Source organism: Pleurodeles waltl, chromosome 2_2, assembly GCF_031143425.1.
Source record: "Pleurodeles waltl isolate 20211129_DDA chromosome 2_2, aPleWal1.hap1.20221129, whole genome shotgun sequence".
NCBI classification, from domain to species: Eukaryota; Metazoa; Chordata; class Amphibia; order Caudata; family Salamandridae; genus Pleurodeles; species Pleurodeles waltl.
The window spans coordinates 1,139,349,002-1,139,376,983 of NC_090439.1; the positions used below are offsets into that span (position 1 = coordinate 1,139,349,002).

General features: G+C 44.2%; 1 protein-coding gene across 1 annotated transcript in view; it reads right to left on the reverse strand.

Annotated features, from left to right (window-relative positions):
* Positions 1-27,982, reverse strand: part of MROH1 (maestro heat like repeat family member 1) — a 1,237,492-nt gene that overhangs the window by 1,039,165 nt on the left and 170,345 nt on the right. The window contains exons 4-5 of the mRNA XM_069221041.1: positions 24,713-24,844; positions 13,572-13,734 (exon numbers count right to left, since the gene is read on the reverse strand). Of these exons, the coding sequence (XP_069077142.1) occupies positions 13,572-13,734; positions 24,713-24,844 (295 nt within the window). The remainder of the gene's footprint in view (positions 1-13,571; positions 13,735-24,712; positions 24,845-27,982) is intronic.

Consider the following 27,982-nt stretch of genomic DNA (forward strand, 5'->3'; position numbering starts at 1 on the left):
ATATAATTAATTAGTGGCATTATATAGACGACTAGTTCAGTTCGTAATGCGAACATTGAACACTACACCAGCGCGTCCGGCACCGCCAGTTGCTGGAGGATATCAATTGGCTACTGGGATTAATCCACAAACAGTACATACCATCATGGGAATAGTGCCCTCGGAACGGGAAAAAATACCGTTCTGGATTGCTCAGAAAACAAATCAGCTAGAAGCTGTGTTCCCCCATACGGGGCCACAGGACAAACATAGATTGCTCACTATGTGCTTGCCATTTGGGATGGTTCCCTCAGTGGATGATTGTGCCACTTGGGGTACAGTCTTCGCTGCAGTTTATACCACCACACATGGGACCCCTACACTTGCCAATTTACTGGAAGTGTTAAAACTAATACAAAATGAGCATGGGGCTGCACCGGCCCTGGATCTGGGGATGAAATTAATGCGTAACTTTGACGCTGTCTCCTCGATAATATTGAGTAATATTAAAGGGGAAGCAGTAGCACTGGCAATACGCCAGCGTCTCAGAGAAACTCCACATGTGGAACAGGAGAGGCAGCTTCCGAAAATAATATCAGATACCTATACTAGTATAGGACGGGATGGATTGGGGGCCAAGCCTAAAAAATTGGACATACCAAGTACTACCCATAAGGAAGGTACAAAGCAAGCACAGGAGGGCTCTAAGAATCGCTGGGACAAACAAAAAGATTTCAAAGACAGGAGAAATAAAAGAGCTGATTCTCCACATACGGAGTACTCCGAAAGGAGGTATAATCTTAGAAATAGGGATAACATTAGAACTCCAGACAGATATACTGATTCACGTCCTTCTCGTTCCTTTCAGGACGCACCGGACAGACGTAGCGAGAGAGGGGGCCGTCAAGATCGACATCCGGAATACGTGAAAGAAAAGAAAGACTCACCGCAGTCTACCATTAAGAAAGAGGAAAAGACTGCTCAGCAAAGGCCACAATTTAAAAAGAAGAAAGTGGCAGCATTGACTATTAAAAATGCCAGTAATATTGAGAACGCTGTTGAAGAACAAGAGGTGGGCAGTGACTCTGTTGGACAGCGCGGCAGAGGTCACGATATGTCGCCAGAGTCTGAAAGATCATCTGGTTGCGACAGCAACTAGCGATTACATCGCAGTTGAAACGGCGGATGGCCGCGTTCTCCCGCCCGATCGGGTTTATGATTTAACAATTCTGATAGAGGGAGACGTGGAACGAATTATTAGTGTAATATTCTGGGATGAACTAACAAGTGATATCCTGTTGGCCGGGAGAGATTGGCCACCTGAACATGTCCGCAAGCTCCCGCATGGGGAAGATGTCATTTTGCCTTCTTTCTCCGATCTTGTTCCAGAGGCTGACAAAAAAGTTTATGCTGCTGAATGGGCTTTAGCGCAGGCATTAGCGCAGGCACCTGCATTATACCGCAATCATGTGGGTTGGGACAAGGACTCTCCTTGCCATGTTATTCCCGTCCGATCTACACCTCACCCACATCCGCAATACCCTGTTAAACATGAAGCGAAAGCTCCGGTGACGGAGATACTGTCACAACTTGAATACCAGGGAGTAATAGAGCCCTGTACATCGGCAATGAATAATCCGCTATTTCCCGTTGCGAAACCTGATCATTCATATAGAATAGTGGTGGATTACAGACACTTGAATAGTCATACACGTACATTTGCTATACAGAATTCGCACAGCACAGCGCTGATTAATAATATAGTGCGCAAAAAATACAAAACTACTTTAGATATCTCGAATGGATTTTTCTGCCAAAATTTTGCACATGAAAGTAGGGACTTCAGTGCATTCTCCTTTGGCTCCCAGAAACGCTTTTCTCGTTTACCACAAGGCTATAAAAACAGCCCAGGGCTGTTTTCGGCCCGTGTAACATCAATATTACAGGAGCTAGATCCCGAGGCATTGTCGTATGTAGACGATATCTATCTCACAGATGATACCCTTGACATTCATCTTGCAAGGGTCGATCCGATAATTGTGGGATTTGCTGCCTTCGGATATAAATTTAATTTTAGGAAAAGCAAGATAGCTTATCTTAGTGTATTGTTCCTGGGATATGAACTATCAAATGAGGGAAAGAGCCTGGCCCCGCACTTTCTCGAAAAATGTGCTCAGCTACAGCCTCCAAACACGCTTAAGAAATTGCAGTCATTACTGGGTTTCTTTAATTTTGGCAGAACCTACATTCCAGATTATGCTGAACGCATCAAACCACTATATGACCTAATACAACCAAATTTTTCTAGCAGGCGATGGACAATTGAACACACACACATCCTTACGGATATTCAACGTGACATGCTGGAAGCTAGACACTTATACACACGTGATAACAAAACGAACTTGGTCATCAGAATAATAGCTGGTGCCCTTGGGTTTACATATGTCACCTTTAATGAGGGCGACACAGTGCCTATAGCATACAAATCACATTTATACTCCAATGCAGAGAAACGTTTTGCTCCTACTGAAAAAATTCTGACAGCAGTTCAGATGGCAGTCATAAAGGAGAGACCGCTTGCCCAGGGGAAACGCATTATTGTTGTCTCCCCAGTGCCAGCCTTAGAGGCTGTCACAAAAGCAAGGGTTCCAAACGCTAAAGCGTTACATCCGCGTTGGATTCAATGGGCAACGTCTCTGACCGCCACTGATGTTGATTATGTGTTTGATCCAAGACTTCAGACACAAGAATTTCTCCAGTATGAACAGGAGTACCCCGCTCCCATACACATATTGCCAATTAACAGTTATGATACGATCATTTATACTGACGGTTCGGCACAACCGGCTGTAGGTACTAAACATCAATACTCAGCAGCTTGCGCGGCTGTGTGCGGAACGATGGAAGACGGCGTTTTCCATCCTCATAATACCTACACTCAGACCTTAGGGGACTGCACAGCCCAATTGGCCGAACTTAAGGCTCTACTTCTAGCGCTCGAACATTCAGAGCCAGGAACACTAACATTAATTGTCTGTGATTCATATTACTGCGTCCAGTCGTACAATGAATACCTCAATCATTGGAAACTGAACGAGTTTAGAGATTCTAAAGGGAACACCATTAAACACAAAATGTTGTGGGGAAGGGTGGCTGTTCTTAAAGATAAGCTGCCATGTGTCCATGTAGTTCATACATTGGGGCACCAGCGTGTAGGAATACATGTTGCTGGTAATACATTGGCTGATGAGGCGGCCAAAGCAACAGTGGCTACGGCTTCTGTAGCTGCAGTGACTCGTTCTCGGACGAGGTTGGATAATGAAATATTGCTTGCCGTTAAAGCATCGGCTGCAGGCAAGACCCTTCCGAAAGGATACCCTACGAACTATACCTATCATATCAGTGTACAGAATGTTGCTTTTGCAACAATTCCTGATGTTGGTGATCGAGTGATCCCAAATGAAGACCAAAGATTGGAGCTGATTACAGCTGCTCATGAGGGTGTCGCTTCTGCACATGCTGGTATACAGGCCACTATCACCATTTTACAACAACGATACTGGTGGCCTGGTCTATGCAGACGGACTAAACAGTATGTCCTTTGCTGTGACATTTGTCAGCAAATTAAGGGTTCTAATATCAAACGCCCTCCGCAGACATCTCTCTTAGTGTCATACAAGCCACTTCATTGTGTGTACCTGGATCATTGTGGTCCCTTACAACCTGATGGTGCATACAAATACATTTTAGTGGCTGTTGATTCCTGTTCTAGATTCCTGTGGGTATGGCCACAGCGGTCGGCTGACGCCCGGACTGTTGTAAAAGATTTGCTGATCTTTGTCGGTACATATGCGGTTGCAGCATTCCATTCGGACCAGGGCCCTGCATTTGCCTTTAAGGCTTTCAGGGACACCATGAAGACGATGGGTGTTGAACTCCATTACTCCTCACCATACCATCCCGAGGGAAATTCGGTCGTGGAGAGGCGGAATCGTGATCTAAAGCAGTCCTTAACAGCTCGAGTTTTAGGTTCAGGCCGCAGTTGGTTACATCACCTATATGGGGTCCAGAGAGCACTAAATAATCTGCCAAGACGGTCCTTGGGGGGTAAGTCTCCATATGAGGTTCTCTTTGGGACACCTATGTATGTCCCCGATCTTGATGCCCCTGGTATGGTGGCAGCAGAAACGCCATTTGACATAAAAGAACGTCTCGCTGTTTTACAGGAGCTTCAACAATTCCGTGATGATAAATCATCTGCAAGTGCTGCCACCTTGGAAATAAGGGACTTGGCGAAAACTTCAACTGGCTGGATTCCTAACGTTGGGGATCTGGTTCGTGAGAAGATCGCTGTGAAAAAAGAGTTTGGTCCATCATACAGAGCACCTGTACCGGTCTTGGGAATAAAAGGCACCAGGACTGTCATCCTTCCACCATTGTCTGGTTCTAAATCAAACAGGTTCATCTCCATTGATGACATCAAATTACACCATGTGGCCAATTCTTCACAGTAGACCAGGAGGTCCCTTGGGTAGTTCCCGATCCCCTCTCACTACCCAACAGGACATCCCTCTACATGATAGGATGACTATCGCTACTACTGACTATGCAACTATGTCAGCTGCTGTTCCGGACTCTTCCACGACCATGGGGAGGGCAGAAAATGAACTTTTGTTGGTTCCAGTAACAACTTCTGAGAACTCCGCGATTCAGGATTTGGCTGTATTTTACACGAACACTTCCACCACTAATAACGTTGTCTATCAAGAACTTCCAACAACAGTGGATGGGAATTCAATGGGTCCTGTATTTGCGGAGACTTCCTCTGGCTATTTTGTAGACATTGATGATTTTTCTTCAGATTCATCCTCAACTGTGACTGACACACTTTCGAGAGGTAGCAAATTCTATGGGTGGCTTCAAAAGAACTATTTGAAATATCCTTGGAACTATCTCTGGTTCTGTTTGACATTTATTGCATTATTTTTTTGGATTGGTTTTGTGACTATTTTCTTTTTACTTATTAATGGTCACTATATCGCTGACCGCTCCTCTGTGGAGCCTGTTGATGTAATTTTGACACCACACCATTCATCACATAAGGTCCGACGTGATTTGTCCCTTGTAAATATTACAGCTATTCCAATTCCTGATGGAATTGTATGGGACAAAGTTCCGTTCGATATATACGGGCCCACAGAGATAATTCAAATACCATACGTGTTCTATGTCTGATGTTATTACACCTAATGTTGTTTCTGATGATTTCCGGTGTCCAAACAGTTGATTCGATGCTGACTGAAATGAAGGACTACTCCGCTTTTGGAAGTGATGATGTATATGATTTCTCAATGAATTATGGTGAAATGTTCTGCTATAACAATTGGGGACATCACTACCTACACCGTGCAACTAGATATAGGACTCTATTTAACTACACCCAATGGGAACACTGTTCTACACCGCAGGTGGGGAGTCCGAAGTTTTACAGTGACAAATTCACATACTTTTCTGGGCATGATACAAAGAATGCTGAATCGTATTATTTTAAATTACCTCCAGCACAATTTAGGAAACTTTTGCTCACAGATACAAAATTGATTTATTCAGATCCCTTTGTTTCCCGACTGTCGATTGAGGGTTACGAATATTGGAAGAACACTGTCGATTTGAAGAGTGTATGGGGAACAAAAGATTGGCAATTACGGGGTAGGGAGGCTTTGTTTCGTGCTTGCTTAATTCCTGTGCAAATGATTTTTTTTAATTATACTGTACAGCAGACCATGTCTGGGGTTAGCAAAAATTAAAGATCTAAACACGCCAAATATCCCTACTCCGACAAAATTTAGAGATTGGCAACAATTTCTTAATATTTCAGAGGATAGGCTAGATGCATTGGTTAAGGCTGGTGCTTATAATTCTTCACTTTCCCGTCCCGGGGGATGGTTGGTATGGCCCACCGACACTGATGAATGTCAGAAGCGTTTTTTGAACTCGTCGGGGTTTTTTTCCATTCATAGGCCTGACCCTCGCTTTCTATCGGGCCAACATAGTGGTATAATAACTACCTACAGTGTGGGTAAGCTGTGCCAGCAATGGGTGCAGACAAACACTTTAACAGCGGTTAAACAACACTTGAATACTATTTCTGACAGCATAGATCTACAAGATTTTCTATTAGGTCCAAAGAAACAACGTTCAAAACGGTTTTTATATGCTATGTATAATGAAATTTGGAAGCTTTCTCAAATTGAGGCTGCTGCACGTTTAAGGCAACTTGATAAAGAGAATTTGGAAAAAACATTGGCTGTTGTCGACAATGGCATGAACACGCTAACGAATCGGATTTATTCACTGTCGAATATAGTGTCATCTGCTATTGATATCACTCGGACTGATTTATCTCGGTTATATCATGGGCAAACACAGCTACGTTCCATCATGCAGCTGGGTTGGGCGTTACAGACACTGAGAAGTGGCCACATTCCATGGAAATATATTAATGGAAGTGAACTGTTGGCTGCTTTTAATTTTTCCAGGGAACAAGAGACGATGGCTAAGAGGGAGGCTCGTTTCACCTTGCTTCAAGTGGAGAAATTAGATAAGTTGCCCATCACGGTTGCAGAAAGTCCTTCAACTATTTGGCTCTTACACAGCATAATTAATTTACCGTTTTCGACCTTTCGTTTCACAAGCTGCCTAAAACATCTTGCAGTGGGACGGTATGAACAGCTAGGAGATAGCTTTATTAAGGAAGAGTGGGAGTTGCCCTTTGAGTATCGATGTCTGAATGGTGAACAAGAGGTCTTTCTTAGCGGAAGTGAATGTGAGACTACTGTTCGTCATTCCATGATATGCAAACAGGTGTCTCTTCACGGTCTTTGCAATGCGGGGGTCGCGAATTTGGCCTGTTTTCTGAAGGGTACTCCCGTCCCCTTAATTCGTTCAGTGTTTCATGTACTTTCCAATGGAAGTTATGTTCTACTGAGCGATGACAGCTGTTGCGGCTTGCGACCTGGAATTGCCTACGCAATCTCAGTCACGAAGGTCGTTACGTGTTGTGGCCATGTTTTGTTTCCCCCCACACGAGAGATACAAGTATCGGAAATGTGGCCCCACATTGATACTATTAATGTGAACTATGACAAGTTGAGCAGACTGAAGGCGCTATTGTTTCAAAAACAGGTCGCCTTGACATCCGCAAAAGAGACGTATGCTCTCCAGATTGCGAGATCATCAGCCGAGATACAATCCCTTTTAAATACCGATTTCCCCAAACACTTTGGAGAGTTGGTATCCAGAATATTGAATGCTTCAAGCACTACTGGGATTGTTCATTTCTTTAAGGCTGTCGGGTCTGGTTTTGTGTCCATCTTCCAGACTGTCTTCGGAGTCATCCCATCAGCCATCCATTCTCTCTTTTCCAGTGTGTTTGGTGGCTTTCCAATTATTTTGGCTTTAATTGGCGGACTACTACTGCTATTTTTTCTGATTCGCGGTGGTTGTTTTTTTCCAGCGACACAGAGCAATGGAGCCACTCCCGTCAACACCGCTGTGCCGTGAACTAATGGTTCGGATCTTCGGTACACCTTTGCTGGTGGAACTAGAATTTGACTGGTCGTTGTAATTTCGGCCTCTACTATGGTGTGTACGACCGGTGTTCCGCTGCATATGGTGTCTCTTTGAACATCTGCCTATGGTCTGTCTTGCTGTTGCACCTACATCTCCTGTGGACCAAGAACTGCTGATGTCCCCGATGAGGGTTCATACACGGTCATGCCCCTTGAGACTACGGTTGCTCCGCGAGGCCACCTATGAGCCATCTGTTATACAATCTAACATGGATGAGGACACTGCAGCAAGTGTCGATACACCGATGAATATGGCTCACTTTTGCTCTGTGGATCCGTTTCTCCGTCCAGCTCTCAATTTCACATCAGACGATGTTGACTCTTTTTTAAGATCGTTGAGTGGTGACTTCGATGACTTTCTTCAAGATCCTGCGTATAGCACATAATTTGATCAAATTTGCTTACCAGTTCCCGGTTCCAAAATTTGCGATTATATTCAACGTTTGATTTCCTTGTCATGGTTGATATTAAAATATCTGTTTGTTAGTTGGCTTTTTTAGTTCAGTAGCAGCTTTTTTTAGCATTTTGGATTTCTTTCCCTTCATCATACCTGATACGGCAATGGGGAGGGTGTGGTGAATCCTAGTTTGTTTTAGCGGGATAACAGGAGTTAGCTTAGCCGTAGGCTTGTAAACTCGTGCCCCCGTCACCCAGTGACTTTTAACCTACTTAGCTTGCTCTGTCTTAGTCCATTTAATTATTTATTTCCTTTAAAATGGCGGGCTTGTTTATAGTTAGGCCACTTGTTATGGGTTCTATTATCAGTGTCACTGCGCCAAGGCGTCAAGATCAAGCACGTAAGACAAACATACAGTAGGCATTTCACACTTAGGGATTTTCCCTCTCTATACTTTCGAAGGATTGTTGATATTAATTGCCGTCCCAAGCATGCCTGTTATCTATTGTTATGAATAACACTTATGTCAGGGGACCTTGTAAATCTGTATAAATACAACACACTTTTAGACAGATAATCAGAGGGATTCCGACCAGAGGGCATCGCCACCATCGCTGATACCGATGATAAAGTCATCTTGACACTGACCCAGTCTTTGTGTCCCTGCGGAGTCTGAGATAGAGACCTCATTCCAAGGTAACAAGGGTTGGGGGCTCCTCTCATGGACACGGCTTTGGCAGATTAGGTTTGAAGAACCCAGCTCTCCTTTTATAGGTAGGAGGTTAGACTTACTCCCCTTAGGGTATTAGGGCTTATTCCATTTCTTTTGGATATACATATATTTCTTTCATATATTGCATAATGGTGGGGGTCTTTATAACAATGACTCTCCTCTTCACAATACTGTTGCTTGGTATATTCATTATCCTAATCATTGCAGTTCATGCAACTTATCGCAAATTGCAGTTATGTTGAATAAAAAATATTATAACTTCACTGCATCTGTGTTATTGCCTTTGTTTGTATGAGACATAATAAATCTGTGAGAAAAGGGTAATTTCCGTTCAACCACGATAACCCTGAGAGATCTTACTTTGAGTCCATGTGTAAGCGACTGCTACAAATCACCTTTTACTATTGTGTTTCTGGTGAGGTACTGCTAGTAAACCGGTAAGGTTTGGACAACAGTTACAACTAGTTGTAGGAAGGAATTTAGTCACCTACAAACGAAAGTACTGTCATCCTGAGACCAGCCGTCTTGTTCAAAGCAAGAGTCCAAACTACTACAGCTGTAGTAGATCCGTTCTCATGAGACTCTACTTGCTCAAGGAAACATTCTTGCTGAATGCAACAGTGTAAACTTGCAACAGGTACAAGGTCGCCTAAACCGGTATAGACAATGGAACTACTGACTGGGGATGTGGGAGGACCCCAAGAATATGAAATCATTCCGGATATTCTACCCGTTGGAGACGTGAATCACAGGAGCCAATAAACTAAGTGAGAACTGTAATGAGGTGACAATTTTGATGGGACGATCAGTAAACTATTGGACGGAGATAGCGGTGCGCCAAACCTGCCCAATTGGAAATTAGGGAACTGTACAACAGAAAAGGGATGAAATCCTTTGACACGGAGATGCCATTGTGAGCCATTCTTGCTATTACCCAGCCACTTTGTCACTCTGCCTAAAGACTTTGCTGTTTGACTCTTCAACCCATTCTTACCCTTACCTTGCCCGTTCTATACTTCTCCTCCTTATGAGGGAAGTGTCCCTACTTACCCCGTTTTGCTGAATTTTGCTATGTTTCCTGGCTGATGGCGAATCAACTGATGTCCTGAGGACGAAGACTGACTCAGTATGCTGACCCATTACGGAGGGTAACTATATGATGATGAAATTGTAATTGTCTGTTTGCCTTTCCTTTCTAGGTACCAACTGCTTCTTTTGACAGATACCTTAGTTAGATGTTTTCCAAATTTGTGTCACTAAACGTTTTGCATGAAGTCCAACATGCTAATGCTAATTTGAGGTTAGGTAACGAATTCACTAGACGGACGCAAATAGACAAAGAACTGAATCAATACTTGTTGAATAATGCCTAAATGATACTCTGCTAAGATTAATCCATGCTGACATCGTGCTATGTTCTAATGTTTATGATTCTTGCTTTGATGAAATCTTATTCGAGTTGCCATATTATAACGGTGTTGATGTGTTTTATGGTTTTGAGACTAATAAACTTGCTAGTAGATTGTAATAAACAGGGAATAAAAATCAAATCCTTACAAATTCGGTGTGGTTATTGATGACCGGAAGGTCATGGTGTGTCCTGATTCTCATTAATGCCACTGGATTGATTTGTTATGGTGAATATTGATGACGTTATTGACTTATTTATTGACCTGTTGATCAGTTATCTCGTCTTAAGGTGTCTTCAATCAGGGTCAAAAGATTCATCGGCCTAAAACGAGTCCCAGAGTGAATAAATTATCTAGTAAGGGACGCGTTAACACCAACATGATCACCACTAGAAAAAAAAGTCTATCATAAGAAGCCTCAATTGGCAACTATGTAAAGGTTTATACGGTGTACCCATCAGGTATGTTAAAACCAAATTTAAACCCCAGTGAGGCATGATGAACGGAGTAGGGGCATACATATTAGTCAAAAGTTTAAGAAACCATAAACTATAGGGGACTTAAACAACTAGGGTTTTGCCAGGTAAACAAATAAATGGCATCGTTGATACAACTTCTGTCTCTGGAACCGGGGAAAAATGCTGCATGAGCGTCACCAGAATCTCCACCAATGACAGCGCTGGTGAACATTTGGCTGACTTCGGAGAAGGCGTACACCGCCGTGGAGTCTCATCCCTCGAGGACTGGGGCTGAGGGCTATGGTGCCTCCTCTTTTATGCTCCTCCCTGGGCGATTTCGAAAAACGACGAGACGGTGACTCTAATCGAGGTCAAGATCATCTGTGACCCCATTTCTCCTTCTTTCCCTCGCCAGTAAAAGCTTTGCTTCCCTCTCCTTTAAGGCCTTGGGATTCATGTTCTATGTGGAGCACACATGAGGTAAGTGGTAACCAGGTTCAGGTCCCACTCAGGCACAATGGCGGGTGAAGGGGGAAACTTATGTACAAACCCCTTTCAGAAACCTATTTACAATAGAGGACTTAAAGAGGGCTGGTCAGGCAGCCGCAGAAAATCATATAAAGCAGGCAGATAGCACTTAAGATTGCCCAGAGCAGCAGAGCCCTGCTGGGCAACAGACAAAATGAAAAGATAGAAGCTAAAAAGAGGATGTAAAGATTTCTCTGTACAATATTTTGCAATTTTTTTCCAATGGCAGGTGTATACCATTTTGGTGGAGGTATATTGGGACTGCCAGAAGAACATTAGACTTCGGAAGAAATGCTTAAGACTGTCAACTGCCACTGCTCAATATCCACACATGAAGGCACACAGGTTTGGGTGGAGGACGCCCCCTTGCTGCTGAAAATAAGGCAAAGGCAACGATCTGGCACATGTAGGTGCTGTTGGTGCCAGAATAGGCATTGTGCAATGCTGTTATGGCTCCGGATTGTCAGGAATCAGAATGAGGCTGGAGCAGCTGGGAACATCGCCGGCATGACTGGCACCGGAGAAGGTCGCCTGGGTATGACCGGCGCGGTCCAGTGTTAGATCCATGAAACCACATCGGAGCCGAAGCTGCCGGTACAGAACATGATTGAGCCTCCTCCGATCCTGCAGGGCCTGAAGGCGCACCAGAGATGTCGGCCCGCTAAAATACATGGCGCATGGCCTCATAAAATGTTTTACCCGAGCAGGTGCCACTCCGGCTCCCGGAAATGGACAGACAAGGAATCAGAATGGGCAACAGCTCTATAGAACCACATCTGGAACGCCGATGTTCCTTGCTCATTGTGACGGCCGACAGATGAGTGTCCCAAGAACATTCCAGTGTCGTCAATTGCCGGGCTGCAAGCAGCTTTAGGGACCACACCCTCAAAGCTTTGAGCACCATGGCCCAGCAGTCTGAGCACAACTTCGAGTCAGGGTCGTTCAAGACACCAGAGGCAGGTGAGATAAGGATGCGTAACCGATATGGCGTGGTGATCTGAACCCTGACTTCCTGGATGACATCCTCGACACACCAACTAGAAAAAACCTCAACAAAATGTTGAAAACAGACCTGTCAAAAAATGACAAAGGGGTAGTGCTCTCTGGATCTACGCTAACTGATGCGGAAAGAAAAGAACTGGCTGCGCACCTGTATAGGTGAATGCGACGTGTGACCCGATGCCAACACCACCACATGGAACCTAACAAAGCGACCTGGCAGAGCGCGCAGGGGTATTGCTCAAGCAATAGTTTCAGGATCCAGTCTGACACCTGGGGAAATTCAAAGGTAAGGAATCTGCAGATAGAAGTCTCTATCAGATACTGGGTTTTCAGAAATAAGAATGTGATCATACCTGTTTAACCAAGGAGTAGCATTCTACTGGCTAACTTATTTAATGTTGTGCTTCTAAGTGTTAACCCAGTTCATAGCACTAACGATGTGTGCAGCCTTCGTACTACATGCATGGTGTGAGCAACCCAGACTAATGCAGAGCAATGGGATGCATTTTGGGTACCCAGGGTGCACCTGCCGGTGGGAAGAGCTGAGGTCCAAGTCAGTGGAAGTGCACTGTTTACATTCTATAGCTGCAAAGGAGCAGACCTAGCAAAGAAGTGAATGGGTGTATGCAGAGCTCCTTTGGTGAGGCCTTTTGGCTAGAAAGGAGCAGCTCATTAGTTGTCCCTAACACTGCTACTTAGTGGATCTGTTTTTGCACTTCAAAGTCCTGTATGGCGCGTAAAACAAGTATTCCATAAAGTATTTGGAGTGCTGAGGCCCACTTGACAGTCGACCTCCCACATGTGAGGAGACATCATATAAATTCAGGATCACTTGCTGAAAAAGCTGCATACTTGTCCGGAAATGCTTGGAAACATGCCTTTCTGCTCATAGAGAAAGAAGCCTTTCTGTCCTGCAGGAGGAGGAGAGCCTGCCCTGGAAAAAGCAAGGTAAAACATGTCCCTAGTGTCTGTAGGGGTGCCCAAAGGAACAGTCTACTGGAGAGTAATCTAGGGAAACTTGAGCATCAGAGGGCCAACCCAGAGTCTCCTCGCGGATCCTACTGGGAAATGTGACTTACGGCTGCCAAGATACAATTGGACTGTAAATGCATGTTGTGATCTGCTGCCAGATATGCGACCAGCCCGCGCAAGAATACAACTGCCAAAGGTATGACCAGGCCATGTAGACTTAATCAGCTAAATGTATGCTCAGCCCGCATGGGGGGAGTCCACAGAGGAACACTGTCATTAACAATTTCAAACATCACACTCAACCTTTAACATGACACTTTGTGGACTGCAGCAAATCAAATGAGAGGAACCACATGACACAGCTCCTTACAGTGAGACCAGTGACCTGACTGCAGGAATAAAAAATAAAAAAACATTTTCATTATTTAGTAAAATGTAAATGCCCATTCCATCACTCACCATTGGCAGTGGAAAGACTTGCCAGTGTTTGAATGATGAAGAAGTGAGGAAGCACTCCTGGTTGGAACTTCATCAGAATCTCCTCCATAACATTATTTATAAAACGCCGGCCAACAGCTACAAGGACATTGCTTGCTGCCTGCTGCCAATCATAGATTATTTCCTAAAACACAGTAAAACCATCAAATGATCATAAAAACATACATATTTCAAAAAAGGGCATGGGACATTGACATTGCTGATTATGTACACACCACAATATTCGTGATCTGGAAATATTAAAGCACCGTATCCCATTAATGAAGGCTACACTGTGATTAAAGGCCCTCTGACCAAGGAATATTCTAAGTCACAGACTGCTGCAGTGGAACTCACCCCCTATCTTTCTGCCCTCTGACCATAAACTCTGTGAATACCAGCAGTCGTTGGGCAAGTGCTCTGCTGAAACATCATGAGAGGAAATTACCAAAACTGAACCATGTGAAGACCACATTGACCTTGCATGGTCTAGTTTTGCAATGCAGGATCTTCTTTGATAGTCAAACAGTAATTAACTCAGCACTGCCTGCGTGGACCCTGGAGCACTTCTATATATATCTAGGCAATTTGTTTTAAAGTTTCACAGGGTGTTAACGTCCATCCGATGTTAAGAGGACTTAACACCCTGTGACAGCCTATTAGAGGCTCAATTTCTTTTTTTTCTGGGATAATGTAATGATTCGGAATACCAAGTTTAAACCTGCATTGTGGCATTGTTGCTCAGAAGGGTGCAGAAAGTAAGACAAAATGCAGCATGTTAGTCTTATATTGTAATGGGATGAAAAAGAGCACTGCCTCTTTAAGAATCCATGAGGTTTACATACCCAAAAAGCACCCTTCAGTTTGTCTTAGTGATTCATTTGTTTTTTCTGGCTCATGTAAGCAGGACCTTTACAGCAGAGTGAAGTGTTAAACTTTAGGTTTTCCTTAAAATTATTATTTGATTTCAAAAGTTTCACTAACTGTTTTATACATTTTCTATGGAGTGACATAAAAATATCTAGTATCATGGGAGATATTTTGTTCAAATTGTCTTCCCTTTTTCAGAAGTACCCTTCATCAGGAAAAAGACTGTCAGACAGCCACGTGGTCTGCGTGAAATGCTTTCCTGAGTACCAAATCTTAAATATTGTGACACCTGCAACAAGAGGTCGAGCACATGCTTAAATACAGAGAAAGCATGAGGCGGAGGAGCCTCAGGGAAGAAATAAAGAAGGAAGAAAAAAAAAAGATAGGATTGAAGAGATTATCTCATGCGCACTCTGAAAACCAGGCACAGACTACTGCAGACGGAGGTTTAAAGAAAGATCTTCAGAAAAACAACAACATCAACAACATTCTCTACTTCATTCGGGCTCCACATCTAAAGTATTGGTGTCAACATCAACAGCTCTGACTTGTTCACCCTCAAAAGAAGGGTTTCTGTCACAAACAATGTCAAAGCGATAGCCAGTGAAGAAACTGCATCAATCGACATCGAAATGCAGACATTTGAAGTTGAGACATAGGTTCCATTTAACGTCAGGAAAAGGGAAATCACCATCAAAACCGCAGTCTTCAATGCCACATTGTTCATCGTTGAGTACTTTGTCAAGACATCGACCAACATTACCTTTGATGTCAAGGAAGCCATACCTTCAACATTATTTTTCGCTACATTGACCTCAATTATGTTTTCAGGTGAGTGGGAATACTCCAAGGTTTTTCATTTCATTTTCTACAATACCTAAAAAGAAGGTAGAGACTTTATCAAACCTATCTCTAAAGTCACAATGCCAATTTATTGCCTTTAATGGCCTTGGTGAGGCCCCATTACCATTTAGATCATTAAGCCAAAAATGTATTTTGAAGATCCGCAGCAAAAGCTGCTGCAACCATTAAACAGATCTTGAATGGTCTCAAAACAAATGTCGGTCTCCAATCAGAAAGGGGAAACTGACTCCTACTCATGCTCCAAGTCATTCTCCAGATAGATCTACAACAAGATCTATAAATCTGTCTAGGACTACAGATACCACGTCACACTCCAACCTCACCTGCAGTTTCTCCTGCTACAGCTACTCCGGCGGACAACCTTTTCATCTTCCAAGAGTTTTCAGTTAAAGAGGCTACAAAGTTAAATATACCGCTAAGACACCCAAGCACCTGACTTTTTCCATTTGTCTTCAAACCTTACAAAATAGGGTTACTCCTAAAACTCTTGCTATTGGTTCCTAGCTTGAAAGAGACAGCTCAAGAAAATATTTTAAAACCTGCCAAAGTTAAAACTGCAGACCGGAACCTAACCAGTACTGCGTGACAGTAACATCTGTCAGAAAAAGGCATTAACACCAGAAATAACAGGTCAGAGTGTGGAAGCAAAGGATAGATGCTGTTGATCCGAATGCATATGGAATGGCTGCTTCCCAAATTAAAAATGCTAGTGTCACTGCCCTTCCCGGTCATTACCCGAGGGAGATTACCGAAGGAACGCAATTATTTATCAAAGACCTACCACAGTGCCATCAGAAGGATTACACTGAAGGATTAAACTTTGCCATGCATACTTGAGACAAAAGGAAATGATGTGCGCAGTATACTTGCAAGACATACTTCCACATCCCTATAGTATGTTCCCACTGAAAAATCATGTGAATCCAAGTAGGAAGTGAACATCATCAATAAACAGTACTTCTGTTAGGCCTCAAGTCTTTGCCACACACAGTTTCTAAATACATGGCCACAGAAGCGGCTCATCCAAGAAGAAAAGGATCATTTGTCTACCCATACTTGGACAACTGGCTTTTGAAGTCTCACAGTCGAAGAAATGTTCAAATGCATTACTCAATGACAGTGAGAGTACAGAAGAGATTAGGTCTTCAAATCAACCACCAGAAAGCAGTATTCACCCCGGAAGAAGAAATATTGTTATCGTGGCACAACAATGGACACCATAAAGGTAAGAGTCTAAGCTTCAGAGGGGAGTTTTTCTACTATTCAGGACAAACGTCAAGCCCTCAGATCAACTCTCCACCCAACTTCAAGAAAAATTGGCTCCGGTATAAAAACTGTCCCCAGTGCAAGGGTTTGGAGGACACCACTCCAACAATGCTTAGAGGACGAAGAGTTGCAAAGAAAACAATTGGGAAAGCAAAGTAAGCCAGAAGGTCTCATTAAGCCAATCCTTCACATGGTGCTGCATGAGAGAGAATTTACTAGTAATAATACCTAATATGTACTCAATTCCCAAAACAACTATAGTCTCAAGGAATATTAACAGGTGTTTCCCTAATGGGTTGAGAAGCTCACATTCAAGCTTAAATTTGGGACAGAGATTGAAAACAGAAACATACCACAAACTACCTGGAGCTCAGAGCTGTTCATCTACCTTTAAAAGCCTTTCTTCCATCTCTAAGAGACTCATCCTACATTCACATTCAGACAGACGATATAACCACCATGCACTACATAAACTGGCAAGGAGGTGCCAGATCGACACCTCTTTCGCTAAAAGCTCAATCAATCTGGAATTAGGCTTTACCCAACAATCTGAACTTACAAGCAACTCACATTCCAGAAAAAAATGAATGTACAAACAGATTTTCTCTCAGCAGGCACTAGGAAGTCTCTCACAAATGGGTATTTAACGACAAAGTACTGGAGGATATACTCAATGAAAGGGGAACTCCTCCTTTGGATCTCTATACAACAACAGAAAACAAAAAAATGGCAAGACTTCGCATCCAGGCTCCCACAGCCAGAATTGAATGGAGGACACCATTACCTTACCTTTACACCAACTCATCAATACCAACCATGATTTTCAAATTTCAAATATTTACATTGAAGATGATTCTACATCTCCAGACTGTCCAAGTCTGTGGTGGTACCTGGACTTGCTACAAATGTCTATAAAACACCAAAAGAGGTTGCCATATAGACCCAACATTTTAAGGAGATTCCAGGCACAGATTTAACACCAACCCTTCCAACACTGAATTTTGCTGAATGGCTCCTGAGATAAGACAATATGTGTACTAAGGCTGGTCTGTTGTGTGGTGGACACCTTTGGTGTTTGCATCTTATACCAGGTCCTGCAAAAGAAGGGGACAGAGTCCAGTCCAAGTAGGACTGTCCAGGAGCCACTGTGGAAGATGAAGGTTTGTGCTGTGAGCGAGTCCTTGAAGTTGTGCAGAAGCTGTCCTAAAATCAGTCTCAGGGGCGCAGATGGGCAGGTAGTCAGGAGGACCACCAACAAGCCTTGGCAAGTGCAAATCCAGACAGAAGAGGCTTTCCAGAGTTTAACTGGTACAGCAAGGTCCAGATGACTGGACCTTTAGTGTGGGAGTCCAGGCTACTTTTAGCCTGAAGATCCCTCGATGCAGAAGTCAACAAGCCTTGGTTGCTGCAAGAGTCACTGTGCACAGGGACTCTGTCCTGCAAGAACAGGCAAGGGCTCACTGTGTCTCAAGTTGGAGAGAAGGCAGAGAGGACCCAGAGGACCGCTCAGAACCACCACCTGTGTTGGAGGATCCAGCAGTTCCAGTGGAGAACAGATCCCAGCAGCCACATGTTGTTGCCTTAGGAGCCTGCAGTTGCAGGGGAGTGACTCCTTCACTTTAAGGGAGATTCCTTCTTACTTTTTTGGTGCATTCGAAGTCTTGCAAACGCCAGAGGATGTGCAGCCGTTGCAATTGCTGGAAAGAGCCGGAGAAACAATGTTGCAACGCTAGGTCGTCTTGGGGGTTGCAGGCTTGTTTGGTTCCTGAGAAGTCCAGCAGCAGTTCTGCTGGTCAGAAGCAGAAGAGGTCGGAGTAGAAGAGGGTGATGCAGAGGAGTCCTGGTGTAGTCTTGCATGCTGAATCTGGGAACCCAACTGCAAGGGAGACCCTAAATAGCCCTAACATGGGGCCTGGTCACTCTGCAGGATGACCACCTATCAGAGGGGGTCACTGATGCCAGATACCTGTCCCGACCAACCAGATGCTCCCAGGGGCCTCTGCACATCTGGTTTCCAAGTTGGCAGAATCAAGTGTCCATCTGGGGGTGATCTCTGGGCACCACCCCTGGGGTGGTGATGGACTGGGGAGTGGTCACCCCCCTTTCCTTTGTGTGATTTTCGGCCAGAGCAGGGACACCCTGGACTGGTGCAAAACTAATTATGCAAGGAGGGTACCAAATCTGCCCTTCAAAGCAGTCTGGTGGCACACAGACTACCCCTCCCCAGCCCAGTAACACCTATTTCCAAGCGAAAGGGTGTTGCATCCCCTCTCACACAGAAATCCTTTGCTGTGTCTTACCCTGCTGGAGCTGGTCAAGCAGCAGGAGGGCAGAAACCTGTGAGGCTGCAGCAGCGTGGGCTGCTCTAAAACCCTGAAAGGCTCATAGGAACAATACGGGGGGTCTCTAAGGAGCCCCCAGAGTGCATGGAATCATGCCGCCAATACTTGCCACTAGTATTGGGGTATGATTCTGACACGTTTGATACCAAACATGCCTAAGTTCGGAGTTACCATTATGTGGCTGGACCACAGGTAGTGGCCATTACACAGGTAAAATTATTTCCCCACACTTACGAAGTCTAGTGCATTGGAACTGGAGTTTGTAGGTGCAACTCTGCTCATGCAGGGGAGCCCTCACACACCGGTACCTGCACCCTGCCCTTTGGGTCAAAAGGGTCACCACAGGGGAGACTTACACTGACCTGGTGTATTGACCAGTAGTGAAAGGGTGCATGCACCTTTTCACGCAGGCTGCAATGGCAGGCCTGCAGAACATTTTGCACGGGTTCCCATGGGTGGCATAATACATGCTGCAGCCCATGGGAGAACCCTGGTGTCCCAATAACCTGGGTACCTAAGTACCATATACTGGAGACTTATAGGAGTGCACCAATATGTTAACTGTGGGGTGTACAAAGTACTAAGGCAACCAAAATTTAAGGGAGAGAGCACAGTCATTGGGGTCCTGGTTAGCAGGATCCCAGTGAAAACAGGCTAAGCACACTGACAGACAAAAAGTGGGGGTAACCATGGAAAAAAGAGGATACTTTCCTACAATATGGTCATCTGAATCTTGAATGGAAGCTTGAATGTAGTCTTAAAAGAAACTAAACACCTTTCTACAAAAGCATGTTATACTCAAATAATTACGTGGAAGTTATTCTGTATTTGATGCTAAGATAGAGGATGCATCTTCAAAGAAACCATGTTAAGTCCCCATCTGAGACGCCTAGTCCTTGTTGCAAATGAACGCTCAAACTACGTGGCTGCATGAAGTTTGATTGTTGAATTGGAATAAGGACTCAGCGTCTCAGATGGGGACTTATCATGGTCCTAACACTATCTGAACCCTTCACTTTTAGAAATACACATATGCTACAATTGGCGGATTAGAATTCACAGTATTTATCCACCACTACATCCCTGGCACAAATCGTTAGATTGTCTCATTATACACCTGTAGGAAGGTGGCCTGGTGTGTGGTGAGCACCCATGATATTATCACCTTATACCAGGCCCAGGTATCCCCTATTACTGAAGTGTAGGCAGTGTCTAGGAAGCCAGGCTCTCTAGAGGTAGCTGTGGATGAGCAGCCAAGACGTATCTAGGAGACATGCAAAGCTTATGCAATACCACTGTAGTCACACAGCATTTACACACATGAAAGAAACCCACAGTGTTACAAAGATAAAGGTACTTTATTATAGTAACACAAATACTAAAATACTGAATAGGCAATACTCCAACTGGAGCTAAGTAAACACACTATTATATACACATTAGGAGTCCGTGATTAGCATAGAAAGCAATAAAAGCAATAGTAAGTAATGAAGGCCCTGGGGGAGACAAAACCCTACACTAATGAAAGTGGAATGTGAAAGGCAGTCCCTCACTCAAGGAAGTGGAATCTGCAGAGGGGAGCAGGAGGAACTAGGAACCGCATAAGGTAAATACCAGGGTGCCTCCCAATGCGTTTAGGCTGCTGGCTCGGATTGGAGGGGCAGTTGGGGGACAACCAATAGGTAGGTCACAAACGTGAGGTGCTTGGGGACGACGGTGCATCTTTGGTCTTCTTCTCCAAGGCCCAGGGGCGACGGATGCCGGGGTGTACTTTGGTACCTGGTTTCCTAGTCCAGGGGCACTTGCGCGTGGCGGGAAGGGGGGGCGGGGAATCCTGTGGTCTGAGCCTGCAGGCTTTGTCATGGAGTCTAGGAGAGGTGAAACCGCCGTGGACTCGAGCTCAGGAGAGCAGGAGTACGTTGTTGTCACCAAGGGTCCACTTCAACTCAGGCCGACTTCAGGTACTCCAGGAAGGGTGAAACCACGATGGACTCTGACTCTAGACAGCTGGGAACCTTATTGGCACTGCAGGTCTGCTTCACCTCGTGTTATGGGCAACAGGTGCAGTGGTGACTTCAAGTATCGAGTTTTTGCGGTTCCGGGGGCTTCAGAGTCCTTTCCTTGGAGATGGTTGGAGAGCAGGTCCACTTCTCACAGAAGACGCAAGTCTTTTTTGGTGGCAGTCACTCCTCCCAGGTATCTGTAGATTCAGTTGCAGGACAAGGTGTCTTTTGGTGCAGAGTCTGTCGAGGAGTGCAGACAGGCCAGCGGGTTTGGTACCAGGTCAGCTGCTCCTTCTCTTCTGCGGGTGCAGCTTTTCTTTGTCCTCTTCTTCTTAAGTCGTCAAAACTGAGTTCTAGGGTTCAGGGGTGCCAACCTAAATACTCAATGTAGGAGTGTTCCAGGAGTGCCATGTGGCAGCCAATGGGTTGCCCACCTTTAGGGTGACTACACACTCTCTATGACCACTTTGCTGGAAAGTGGGCATAACCCTAACCCTTGTGGCCCAATTCCTTACAAACAAAGATGTAGGAATTTAAAAAGTAGTGTCCACTTCAGCTCGTCCACCTTAGGGGTGGGACTGACATGAAGAGGGAACACCTCATAATCTGCCTAATTTTTCCGCCTGTTCTTCCCCCATAAGTGGGGTCAGGACAGGTGAGGGTCAGTCATCTATGCCAACTGGGTCGTATTACAAAGGCGGCTAGGCCTTTGAACCTTACCACCCTGGAATGTTCATCCTACCTGAGGGAGGATCAGAAACGTGGCTAGAGTGGCTGAACCGGTCAGGAGCAGTCGACGAACACACCAGCAGCTGGTAGGTTTTCAGGGGGCACCTCTATGGTGCCCTCTGGGTGCAGGCATTGGTGAATCCAACACTGGCATCAGTGTGGGCTCACCAATATAAGATGTTTGATACCAACATCCCTATCTTCAGTGAAGCCATCGTGTAGCTGAGGAACTCTTAGTGACTAGTGTCCAGCACATACGTCTAAAATGGCTTCCCTGGTCACTTAAGTCTGAGAATCGACAAAGACATAGCAGGGGCTTATCTGGTCATGCAGATATGTCCTCACATGTAATAGAATATAATGCACCCTGCCTTAGGGCTGTAAGGCCTGTTTTTTTTTGGGGTGGGGTTTACATATACTGAAGGCAGTATTAGGGGACATGGCACACAGCCTGTGTGCCATGTCCTGTTTTCACTTTGTTCTGCACCAAGACACGCAGCTTGGCATGGCAGCCTTTCATGTGCTTGGTGAGGGGTCCCTTAAGGAGGCACAATTCGTGGTGCAGCCCTTAGGCACCCTCTTTAAAATACCAGGCTTAGGTACCAGGGGTACCATTTGCTAGAAAATTATAGTGGTTGCTAAAGGTTTTGCCAATTGGGAAAATGACTGTGCAGTTTCAGGGGAAAGAGATATGGCACCAGGGAGCTGGTTAGAAGAAACCCAGTGCACTTTCAGCCTAAATTACATCAGAAACTAGGCAAAAAAGGAGGGGGGTGACAATGTCAAAAGATGCACTTTCCTACACAGCCAGGCTCACAGCCACACACACCCTCTTACACCCATTGAAACAGGCCTTGCAGCCAACTCGCACTGTGCATGGCCATAGGCCATGTGCAGCGTGTGGTTTGGCGGTTAGGGGGACTCAAACTATAACACACAAACTAGCCATGCACTGCTAATTTCCCCAGATATTGGAAAACTCATGACAACTTTCATAACGTCAATAAAAATATCAATGAAGTGTTAGAAGTCAAATTACTGAAGAAAAAACTGTGCATGGCGGAGGCACGAGTTATGGTTACTTGAAATAACTAACTGCTGAATTCTATGGCTCTATGATTTTGTGCGAGCAAATTCAGAACCTAACGATAACATCCCTGTAACCTTTGTTTTTTTAAAGTGAATTTCTAAGGTTTTTACGATTCTATTTCCCAAGTATAATGTTCCTGCAACCTTTGCTTTTTTCAGTTATATACACACACACACCTTTCAGTATTGCTAATATCATTTTTTCTTTTTTTTAAAACACGTATTCCCAAGCCAGTCCTTTCCTTTATGCTCAAGCAAGACCCACTGGCATTTCCAATGCTCATTTACATAATGCATGGTTGTTGTTTTGTTTGTCTGGATGACGATGTTGGTCATCATAATGTTATCAGAGGTATGTAAGGTAAGAGGTTTGAAAGCCAGAGAGACTGCTCTGAGCTCCAGGACGTAGATGTGAAAGTAACTTCCCTTTTCTGACCACAGACCATGTACAGAATGATCACCTAGGCCAGGCAGTCATGCATCCGTGACTAAAGTCTGCATAGGAGAAATGTTTTTTTTTTTATTCCTTATTTATTGGGTTTTTATATGATAATTGCCAGAGAAAATGCACTATGATCAAGTAAAAAGCAATCAAATAAATACTGTTGCGGGTATGCACTGTACACAAGGACCAAATATACAGACTAGGTCATATAGCTGCAAGCTGGGCAGAAGAAACAACTTTACTCAAACCAATTGCCAGACCCATCAAGTGAACACAAGACAGTGTTAAACATTAGGATTATGCCAAGAATAAGAGAAGCAAGTTATTGGAAAAACTAGGAGTAAAATGAATGAATGAATACTGAATTTATAAAGTGCAACTGTCACTCCCAAAGGAGCATCCTGGTTCTACGTGGAAAAAGCAAGGAATAAGGATGCATAAGTGACCAGAGGGGGGAGGGAACAGGAAGAATCACCCAATTAGTGCATAGCACAGTAAATCAAAGGCAGCAAAGATCCAAGTCTTAGCTGATTTTTAAAGATGTATTCTGTTTCAATGAATCACAACTGACTGAGGAGTTGATTCCAAGCTTTAGCCTTGAAGATAGCAAAGGATTTGCCTCCTCTGGTTTGGAGTCTGAAAGTGGGGGTCTTGAGATTAGCAGAAGAGACCTCAGGCTCCGATTGGTGGTTTAATGGGCAAATCTGGAAGTTAGATATTTTGGTCCTAGCACTCTGTAGGCTCTGAATGTAAACAGAACCATTTAAAAAGATTTCTCGTAAGCACTGGCAACCAGTGTAGAGCTTTGAGAGCAGCTGTGGCTGGTGAACGCGGAGGCAGCTGCAACACAAGCCTAGACGCTGCATCTAGTAGCACCTGCAATCTATGAATGGTTGGTTTGGTGGTACCTACACACAAACTATTGCAGTAGTTATTAATGCAAAGGTCACTGTCTTTCTTGCTTTGAGTGGGAGGTAATCACATTTATTTTTCAGATATTTTAATAAATGAAAGCACATTCCTGCCACGGCAAGAGCATGTGGATGAGAGGATAAAGAATCATCAAATTTCACTCCTAGGTTGTTTCCTACCTCAACTGTGGCATGCGGGGGAGGTGCAGAGCTCGCGACCAGACCACAGGCTTTGAATGGATGATGGAAGGTGATGGAAATGCAAGAGTGAGGAATAAACTACAGTGGTATAGTAACAAAATGAATCTTCATTCTGAAAGGAAAATTAAACTGATGCTGGGCTAGTGCAGTTTGACGATGCACTGCTTCTAGGTTTACCAAATATGTTGCAATGTTTAGGCTCTGAGGCCTTGGAATGGCATTTGATTTAAACACAATACAGAAAATGAGATTGTTTGAAGATTGCAAAGGCAGCCACAGAAATAGTCAGGATGGCTAAGCACGATGGAGACAAATTAGAAAGAGATGTGTTAAAGTATTTACAAGAAACAAAGACAGAAATGCAAATGTGCAATGAGAGAATATTTTCATATACCATTCTTACCTTAGACTTGGTCATTTCACTGGATGCCAGAAGGATAACTGCCTTTGCTGTGCTAATCTCAAGGTCTGCAAGATTATTCTTCACCACCATCTCTAGGGCCCTTAAAATGACAATGCGGTGCAAGTGGCCCAGCTGTACGGAAGACACAATGATGCATCATCATGTGAGCAGTATAGATGCAAAATGTACAGCAGAGTGTAACTGCATCTATACAAACAAATGCCCAAAACCTCTTCAGTGAGCACTGACAACTGTACAATCATGGAGGTAAACTAGAAGGCACAGGGCAAGTATCATCACAGTCATCTCTCAGTCTTAGCATAGGTTAGAATATGCAACATTTGCAGTGTCCTTCAAAACCACTTTATTTCAGAGTGCTAACATGGGATCTCTCCTATGTGCCTACACAGGAGAATATACCAGTCCCAACAGGACGCATGGCAAGCACTATCTACTGAGAAAAGAAAGAGCAACATGAGGACTCTTACATTATTATAAGAAACAAGTAATAGATGCTACAAGGAACCTCCTTTCTTGACAAGGCACTTCTGACATGTTCCACAACAACTTTCAAAGCAATGCAAGCATACAGGTTGAGGGCGATAGGCAATGATCCATTAGAATGGACAATCATGCAAATTGGTATTTACCCACAGGGATAAGAGGGAAGAAGCTACTAGGGGAAATCTGTCAGACATATTTTGAAAAAAAATATATAATACTGACAAACCAAATGATTTTGGAAGCATAAAAAGCACACTGAAAAAATTATGTATGTGAACCAAAACCGCTGGCACCCTTGCTACCAGTGCCCAACTGTGTACCTGGTATCCGGACTTGTCTTGGCCCTGGAATCCCACGAATTAGACATATGCATTGAGACCAGACATGTCCCCCAACTGTGCTAGGGCTTGGACTGGTCCTGTGAACTAGAAGGGATCATCAACTGTGCCCTCTTTTCATACAGAGTCTATCCTCTCTCTTAGCACGTAGAGAGTTGGCGGCAGCATACCGTCTTTTTAGAATTAACGGATCGGAGTCTCTGGGATAAGGTGCTGTGCTTCTTCAGCAACTATGCTCAGAAGACCAGAATGCTAGCGAGTGATCTGTGAGGAGACAGGATATTACATACAGGGTCCTTGGCAGCAATCCTCAACCACCACTCCTGGTCAAGATAATGTGTGGAGCACTTTGGACAAGTCTGAACAAATTACGTTAACATTTTATTCATTTCTGCTTCGAAATCCTTCTCCAGTGCAAAATAGATGTCAGTTTATCCTCCATGGCTTGAGCGCTCCGCTCGAGCGCATAGGTCTACTGTCCTCCTGCAACCCAGCGATCCCACGTACTATTAGATCAGTGCTTCTGAGCCATTCTTCAAAGACCTCATGTGCGGCATCAGCATATGCTTTTGCTGTAAAGCCCAACACTCATTGATCTTCTGCAGCACTGCTGACAGGTAGAGGTTTTTGGGTTTGAAGTACATTAAAAAAAAGTAGTAATACTTTTCTAAATCGGTCTCAGATTTATTCTTTTAGAGTGTCATTTATTGCCTTGGTGATTACAACAAATGCTTAGTAGTGGGTAGTGCCAACTGCTCGACCACATTACCACAAAATAGAGCATTAGTCCTATCTACGTTTGCCTGTGCAAGCCAACTGGGGAGCCACTTGACTTTCTGCATGGTCTACTTCTTTTTAGTGCACCATACAGCGAGCCAGCTTCCTACATTGGAGGAAAAGAGGTGGAGTCTGCGATTTTGCATTTGCTGATACCACCAATAAGTGACTACACAAATAAATACCAAAAACTGCCTTGAGATACATTGCATTTTATCATTGGGTATTTTTCCAATTTCTTAAAAGTAACGGTTAGAGCCCTGGTTAGGTCCCTGTGGCTTAACAGTTTACATTTTTTTTTAAACTTACTTTAGTTAGGATTGTAAACTCTATTAGGATTTTCTTTCTAACTCAAAAAGGTCCCAACTTCACAACAAAACTAAGTACCACAAAGAGTGTAGATAAGGAGCTTGAGCTTACCTCCAGCTTTCTCACAAACAGTTAAGAGCCCTCTGTAAAGGGTACAAAATAAAAACAGCTCAAACCCTACCTCTGAAAAGCTCCAGGAGCTGTTGGCATAGTATGAATAGGCCAGTCCTACTGATGGCACCACTGACGCTGCAGAACAAGGCAGCTCAAGTGAAAAGGAGGATCAGGACCCTCCACCACTTCAAAGAGTGGAACCTGCACCTCACAAACAACCCAAACAAACAACCCAAGGTGCCTAGAGCACCCCCTCTAGTGAGGATGTATCAGGTACCACAAGGTAAGAGAAGAATTGAAGAGGAGATTCTCTCAGAGAGAGGACAGGCTACTAAGTATAGAAAGGGAAAGAGCAGAGAAGGGCTTAGCACCCATGAATGGTGGCAGCACTTTTATATCTAGTGACAGAGTATTGCACTCTGACCCCAAAATCCCAAATGAGACTGACCCCAAATATATATGGATTGTGATATCACATCACCAATTGGTTCACAGCAAATGAGTGGGCCTGTGTTGACAGAAAGCGTGATCAACTTAATTGGGGCTCTCTCCTTTGGGAAATTTTCCTAAAGAAAGTGCACGGCTAGACTCCTTACACAGAATAAGGCAGATGCTAAGTCTTATGGTCTCATGAAGGACACCATGATTGAGGGATTTGGGCTTACTCCTGAGGAGTACAGAATCACATTTAGGGAGACTTGAAAAACCCAGATTCAATCCTGGGTAGATTTTGTGGACTTTTCAGTAACAACTCTAGGTGACTAGTTAAAATATGACCATGTGCATGATTTTGAGGGACTTTACAATTTATTGATGAAAGAGCACCTCTTCTGTTGAGTAATTGTGTTCAAGAAAGAATACACCAGAATACACCAGAACCTGGTAGACCTAGGTCAACTTTCCCCTCAAGAATTGGGGAAGAAGGCAGACCACTGGGTCAAAACAAGGGTGACCAAAACTTCTACTGGTGGGGGCTCCACAAGAAAATGGCCAAAAAGCCCTCACAAGGAAAAGCTGGTTACCGGAAGAAGAATGTCTTTAAAAGGCCCATAAAAACCCGCACAGGAGGGTGGGCCCAAGACTCTTCACAATCCAAGGGTGGGTACAAAAGGAAAAACTGGGATTCCAAAAAGGCTTGGTGACATGACCCTAAGACACTTGGACAATGAACTGGAGACCATATCTGTCCCCACAAAAATAATGCATCTAGTGCACCTGCAGCAAATGC